Raw genomic sequence first — 7,394 nt, forward strand, 5'->3', positions numbered from 1 at the left:
ATTAAGAAAATTTGAGGATTTGCAAGGTTCGTTACACAATTGCAAAAAGTTCTATTAGGCAAGCCCAATACGCTGGGCGTTGGGCGTGTCTGGGACGTAAGCCCCAACGGCCGAGGCGTAAGTCTCACGGAACTAAGCCCCACACATAAGCCTAGGGGCGTTTTACGAGTGCTCCACCCCGGGGCGAGCCCCGGACGAGTCCCAATTCTGCCTTTTAAAAGAGAGCTTTGAACCAGGACACCTTCATCAATCAGCAATCTCTTAATTTTATTTTGTGACAGTCTACTCTTCATATTTGCAAAGAAAAAGGCATTGTTTGAGTCCCATAGGCCATAACTATAGGCATTGTACCCTAGATTATTATTATACAATATAATATACACTTATTATAAAATAATGTATCAACCTTGTATAAAAGTATATAATAATTTGAAAGAGGTGTTTATACAAAATTATACAAAAAAAAAATTGAGCTTCTTCTCCTGCTAATTAACTTCAACTCATGAAACTCTATTCGAAATGGGTCAAAAGCATCACCAAATGGATCCCAAAATTTAGAATGAGCTTTACCCAAATAATATCATTGGTATTAATCAACACCCGTTTGATTTCCTTTTATAAATTCTTAGTTCTATAGTACAAATTTTCAAAGAATTTCCAACTTTACCTTACGAAACTCCATTACAAAAGGGTCAAATACATATGTTATCAATGCGAGATTAAAAAAAAGGTAACTAACCCGTATCAATACTATTGAGTTTATTTTTTTTAATTTTCCACCCAGTGTCGGTACTCGCATTGGAGCCTGACTATATCTGAATTCGGGTTAGATAGGATCCCATTCCGGGAGAGGGGGCAGCGCTCATTTTTGTTTATTAGGAAACCGGCTAAGGATTTTTTTATTGGGGGTGGTGGGGGTGAGAGTGGGTAGAGAGGGCGTGGGTGGGTAGGGGAAGAATTCATAAATATAGTTAAAGGAGGGCGGGTCCTGAGTTGATGCCGCGTAATTGTAAGCAATGGTGCTCTCCACTTCTCTTCTTTTGATATTCCGAAACCTTTGCATTTTACGACGCCCCTTTCTTCTCTCCCCATTACCCTTCATCAAAAATGCTCATTTTCCATGTTCCATTTTTTCCTCTTTTTGGAAACCCTTTTCCAAAAATAGCAATCTTCAAGTCTCAAAACCAGGTTCAATTTCAAGAATATTAAAAATAAAGCTGAAGAATTTTCTTTTACCCTTTTCCCATTTCAGAAAGTTTGTTAATTTTTTGAAAATGTTCATATTGCATTATATGTTTGTGGAGTTAAGAAAAGGTTGTGTCTTTATCAATTGTTAGCTGGCTTTTTGCCTCAATATTTCTTCAAACTGTTATATTTTTTTTTGATGCTTTATTAGAAATTCTCTAAGATTGGTGAACTTGTCTTATTTTTTGTGATTATTGATCAATTTTTGTGGACAATTGTATTTTATGTATGCATAGTTGCTGTTAAGAAAGAAGGACTAACGTTGTGGTTGTGAATATTGCCTAATATTTGTTTATAATGATTGACCAAATTTCTAGTTAATAACCTTTTGTTTCTGGTTGTTCAGTTGGTATTTCGTGTGGTGGTAGAAGCGTTGGAAGCAAAAAGGCTAGTTATATACAATACCCTTTTGGATTGAGTTTGTACATAGACTAAATTATTTGGCGTCACGAGCACATAGTAGAAGTTTCAAGAAGCTTTGGACCATTGGTGTTATGAATTTTGTTAAACGTTTGAGAAGTAACGGCCAAACTATTAGAGAAGACCATGACTAGTGAGACTTGTGGAATTTCAGGCCGAGAAGTTGGCAATGTTGTTCCGCGTGATGAAAATTGTGATGACAGGCGTAGGCATAATGTGTCCGTGCAAACAGGCGAAGAGTTTTCAGAGGAGTTTCTTAGAAAAAGTGTGACACCAAGAAAAGCACATATAGTAAGAGATACAGAACAAAATCAGCCAGCTAGAGCTGTTTCTAATCTATCTCAAGATTGCCGTCTTGTCTCTAAGGAGCTTCACGACCTCCTTGGGATAAAGAGAAGAGATTCTGACTGCAGTACTGAATTTTCGGATTATTCTCCTAGGTTAGCATATGCACCGGAAGGTGAAAAGAACACTTATTTTGATACGACAAGCAGATGTCACGGGGAATACAGTGTTAGTGGACGACAACCTTCTAGGTTCTCAGATGAGAGGAATAGAGATATATTAGAGTCCCCTCATGCACCGGAAGGTGAAAAGAACACTTACTTGGAGAGTTGTGCCAATGGAAAGATGAGATTGCTGTGCAGCTATGGGGGTAGGATTTTACCAAGGCCGAACGATGGAAAGCTTAGATATGTGGGTGGGGAGACGAGAATTATATCAATTAGGAAGAACTTAACTTTTAATGAGCTTGTGAATAAGACAACAGCGATATGTAATCAACCTCATACAATTAAGTATCAGCTTCCTGAAGAAGATCTTGATGCACTTGTATCCGTATCATCTGATGAGGATCTTCAGCACATGATCGAGGAATATCACGACTTGGGAAAAAGTTCTCAAAGGCTACGGTTATTTATTGTGCCTTGTGCTGATTCTGATGGGCCTTGTTCCTTTGAAGCAATGACATTACAGCAAAGTGAAGCTGATTATCAGTACGTCGTTGCAGTAAATGGAATGCTCGAGCCAGGTCATCGTAGAAGCTCTAGCAGGGATACATTTGGAAATGCACTGGACTACAGTCCAATTTGCCAAAGAGATTCCCCAACTTATCTCCCATTTGATAACCGTAATGGAAGTAATTCAATGAATGTGAAGTTTCTGCTCCGAAATCCCAGTTCTTCTTATGTTAACATATCTCAGGTTCCCTCTACTTCATATGTTCAATCGTCTCCTTTATCTCCAGCAACATTTCAGATCAAGGATCCTAACCGTTCCCATGTCTTTTTATATGATAATGTTGCAAGTCTTGATGTTCCTGATGCCGGTAGTCCATATACCATAGACGAACCACTATATGAAAATTCCTATCATGCTGATACCACAGGCTACTATTATAATTGTCCCCTTGATACCACTCCAAGGACAAATTACCCTAGTAAACAATCTGTGTCTTCTGCGCAGTTTGGTCAAACAGAGTTGGATTCTAAGAGGCTAATATCAAACAAAATGGCAATGCATTTAGAAAAGTTTAACTCTTCTCAAGTATCTGATATTCAAGCTACAACGGGTTTCAGCATGCATCGTGATTACACTGAATCACGATCAGCTGAAAGGCCCAATGTATCCGCAGAAGAATCAATCAGCCCATCCCCTTCAGATTTTCTACCTGAAAAATCTCCATCTCTTGCAATGTCTAGCTCATCACAAGAGTGGTCAATGAAAGAGCATGAGGTGAGAGATGATAATCACCGAATCACCAAGAAGGAGAATCAACCATATATAGAAGCAAGAGAACGCAACAGAGAGTATCTAGATCCTCCTTCCGACAAGTGCAGTAGAAGCTCTGAGGTTAATACATTCAATGTACCAACTGTTAACGCCATGGAACACAAGTTGAAATTGCCAAAAATTCTATGCTACCCGGAGTCAGCATCAGATCCCCAAATACTAGGGGAAAGACACACTTCCCCAAATACTATGAGCAATGTAACAGACTCCTACAGATTTTATAAGCCACAGCCTTCCACATTAAAGGATAGTAGTGGCCTCCAAAACATGCATTCTGTGCCATTTTCATCCGAGGAATCTAGTTTTTATTTGGATTGGAGAAATCCCCTTACCACTGATATATCACTTCCAAATTCAGCTACAGATGTCGCTTACATTCATGAGGTCTCTTTCCATCGGAAACTTGCGGATGGTCCTTCTCATAAAACTATGGAAAAGGGAAATGCTGATGGAATTTCAGCAGCATCCACATTACCAGAAATTGCTGTTATTGTGGAAGATGTAACTGATAGTGTGCCTCCTGATATCCCCTTATCTTCAACAGTAATCCCACATGTGCAAGATGAACCTAGTGATGGGATTCCATCTGCTGAAGAAGAAACTGACGCCGAGAGTGTTGTTGAAGAATCTGATTATGTACTAATTTCTTTCTTGAGTCATTGGCATCGGGTCTCATTTGGTTTTGTGGAAATAAACTTGACTATTTCATGAATCTGTAGGATGTCAAAATTGGTTCTAACGGAAAGGAAGAATCTGTCTCTGATGCTGCCATCATTGAAAAAGAAGCCGGGATCTATGGCTTGCAGGTATAGAACTAATTCTGTTAAAGAATAAAAACTAATATTTGATTATGATATATAGTGAATGCTACCTTTTTTCCTATCTCTTCTTGCTAATTTATGATGCTTCCTGAGCCACGGAGTCTGATTTCTTATAGACGGGGCTGATCCTTTCGAGAATTCTGAAAGTGTCTTTCCTTTTGGTGCGCGGTTAACATATGCGCTTAATTTCTCAACAAAATTTAATGTTTGAGCTGTTTGTGGTCATAAATTGTTACGTGTATAATGGAATTAATGAAAACTTGAACTTTCAATTTACATTGCTTTCCTTATTAAGATTTTACATCACTTATAGGGAAGATTTTTCTCAATTTGTACTAAAATCAGTGAGTTACTACTCGTAGATCATAAGAAACAGTGATCTTGAAGAGCTACAAGAATTGGGATCTGGAACATATGGAACGGTATATCATGGGAAGTGGAGGGGAACAGATGTTGCTATCAAGAGAATAAAACAAAGTTGTTTTGCTGGGAGTTCATCTGAGCAAGAACGACTGGTACGCCCCGATTTAACTTCAGAGAGCCAATTTTGCATTTAGATATGGATCGAAATATAATGTTCCTTTGTCATGCAAAGAAAACTTACTGAGAAAGAAATCAACCATATGTTTCTGATAATCATCTGTTGGTAAATGTCTAATTACTGTATTTTACAGATCAAAGAATTTTGGAGAGAGGCTAAGATCCTCTCCAAGCTTCACCATCCAAATATAGTGGCTCTCTACGGGGTGGTTCCAGATGGACCTGGTGGAACGGTGGCTACAGTTACTGAATACATGATCAATGGATCGTTAAGGCATGTCCTGGCTAGGAAGGATCGGTGAGTTTGCTGCTTTTCATTTCCACTTATTCGTAGTTTCAACTATTCTTGCCAGTGACACTAGTCACATTCAGTGATTTTGACCCATGGAATTACTCAGTTCTTGCAGAGCGCTTGATCGGCGGAAAAAACTTATGCTTGCATTAGATGCTGCTTTTGGTATGGAGTACCTGCATTTGAAAAATATTGTTCATTTTGATTTGAAATGTGAAAACTTGCTAGTCAACTTGGGAGATCCACAACGCCCTGTGTGCAAGGTAAATTTCAAACGTGTGTCTCTTCTGATTATGAAATACCAGGATCCTCTCAAGTGTTGCTTTATCTGGCGTATAGTCCGTAGCCAGCAAATTGAATTTTAACTTCTGAAAGATGTAAATTGGTTCATGTCTATTTCGATGTGTTAAGATGATTTGGTTAACAGTGTCCCTTTTAACATGTAACCTGACACTTAAATATTTCAGGTTGGTGATTTTGGATTATCTCGGATTAAGAGAAATACCCTTGTTTCGGGTGGTGTTAGAGGAACACTTCCATGGATGGCGCCGGAGCTATTAAATGGAAACAGCAGTCGGGTTTCAGAAAAGGTAAGATCTTTTTTTTCTGTATGCTTAACTTCAAACTAGACCATTAAGAACTTTTATATCCCAGATATGAAGAAATGCTGTTAATCTGCTTGGCAGGTTGACGTGTTTTCATTTGGCATCACAATGTGGGAGATCTTGACAGGAGAGGAGCCTTATGCAAACCTGCATTGTGGTGCTATTATCGGTAAGCTTCTAATTTAGTACTTAATTATGGAATTTTAAGAATAGACTTGCAGTTTCCTTTCGATGATAAAGCACGTATTTACACTGTCAATAACTGCAGAGTTACATTCTTATAGGATGTTCTGTCTTTTGACAATTTGGTTTAGCCTTCCATAAGCTGATGATTATAGAAGAAACTATGTTGCTGTCATGTTTACCAAATAAAATTTAAGTAATCTGGAACTTCATTAGATCTATCCATAGTTTCCTGAGATGTGTTCAAAATTGTTAATGGATTTAGTGGCAAGACCAATAAGAGGACAGTGGTTTTGAATTTCTGAAATGTAGTTTCCTGTCCTTTCACTAAAAGTAGCACGCCCTCTATCCCAATATGGCTCTATTACAACTTGGGAATAGAAAAACAGTTTCTATTTATCACTATAAACATTTGTGCTTTATGGTATATTTATGTAGTTTCTGAATATGTAAATGGAATCAATACCTCAATTTTCACAAGAATTTAGATGCATTGACCTTGCGCCTCCATTCTTTTTGCGACAGAGGGAGTATTTTGTCCTTTCATATTTTTTGCATTGTAAGACACAATTCATCGCACATGGAGATCTACATATAGTATGTTTTTCTTTGCTGCACGACAATTTGAGACTCTCTGGACAAGCTTGAGATTGAAGTAATTTTATAATTTGTGGATGAAGGTGGGATTGTAAATAACACACTCAGACCTCCCGTCCCACAACGTTGTGATTCTGAGTGGAGAAAATTGATGGAAGAGTGCTGGTCACCTGATCCAGAAGCAAGACCATCATTTACACAGATAACAAACAGATTGCGCGCCATGTCACAAGCGCTCCAGCCAAAGACTCGATTAAGGACATGAGATTGTACATCCATGCCAGTGTAAAGAATAGTTTAAATGAAAAGATAGTAATCGTCCATTCTGTTAAAACAATAAGTTTCCCTGTGTAAAGACATGAGATTATATATCCCATGCCAGTGTAAAGAATAGTTTAAATGGAAAAAAGAATAGTAATTGTCCATTCTGTTAAAACTATCAGCTTCCCTGTGTGTAAATGATGAAGAATACATCATGTTGAACATTGGATGCATAAATGATATACGAGATTGGTTCTCCAATTTACTTCACTTTCCCCTCTTTATTACTGTTTTTGTGCAAACTCCCAAAAAATTTCACCTTCTTTAGTTCTTTTCAAGTCACTGGATATTACTCTGTGACCAGTTTATGTCTTTGTTTTTATCAACATATATTGGTTTCGGACATTTGTGTGAAATCATGATTTTCCATGTATCCCCACCGAAAATGCTTGCTCATAATTTTAAGTCCTTCCTCTGGGCTTCGACGATGAGGATGAGGTAAGAAGGGAAATTGTGGGATTCTATGCATGCTTTTCTAAAGAGGGGATGAGTAGGAGACCAAAGTTGAGAGGAATAGTGTTCAATCAAATAGGATAAGATAAGAGGGAGTGGTTGAAGAGAGCGATTAAGGAAGGAAGT

At 38.1% G+C, this 7,394-nt stretch overlaps 1 protein-coding gene across 3 annotated transcripts; it reads left to right on the plus strand.

Moving 5' to 3' along the window:
* Positions 1-955: 955 nt before the first annotated feature.
* LOC107771306 (RAF-like serine/threonine-protein kinase 20) lies at positions 956-7,025 on the plus strand. 3 transcript variants are annotated; one of them, XM_016590647.2, is made up of 9 exons: positions 956-1,019; positions 1,592-4,092; positions 4,176-4,262; positions 4,640-4,792; positions 4,952-5,115; positions 5,216-5,372; positions 5,577-5,699; positions 5,796-5,883; positions 6,578-7,025. In XM_016590647.2, the coding sequence occupies exons 2-9, from the start codon at positions 1,792-1,794 to the stop codon at positions 6,757-6,759; spliced, it is 3,255 nt and encodes a 1,084-aa protein (XP_016446133.1). In that variant the 5' UTR covers positions 956-1,019; positions 1,592-1,791; the 3' UTR covers positions 6,760-7,025. The 3 variants fall into 3 exon arrangements, with proteins under 3 accessions (XP_016446133.1, XP_016446132.1, XP_016446134.1); XM_016590646.2 differs by having other exon boundaries at positions 991-1,188; XM_016590648.2 differs by having other exon boundaries at positions 996-1,314.
* The last annotated feature ends 369 nt before the right edge of the window (positions 7,026-7,394 follow it).

Source organism: Nicotiana tabacum, chromosome 7, assembly GCF_000715075.1.
Source record: "Nicotiana tabacum cultivar K326 chromosome 7, ASM71507v2, whole genome shotgun sequence".
Taxonomy (NCBI): domain Eukaryota; kingdom Viridiplantae; phylum Streptophyta; class Magnoliopsida; order Solanales; family Solanaceae; genus Nicotiana; species Nicotiana tabacum.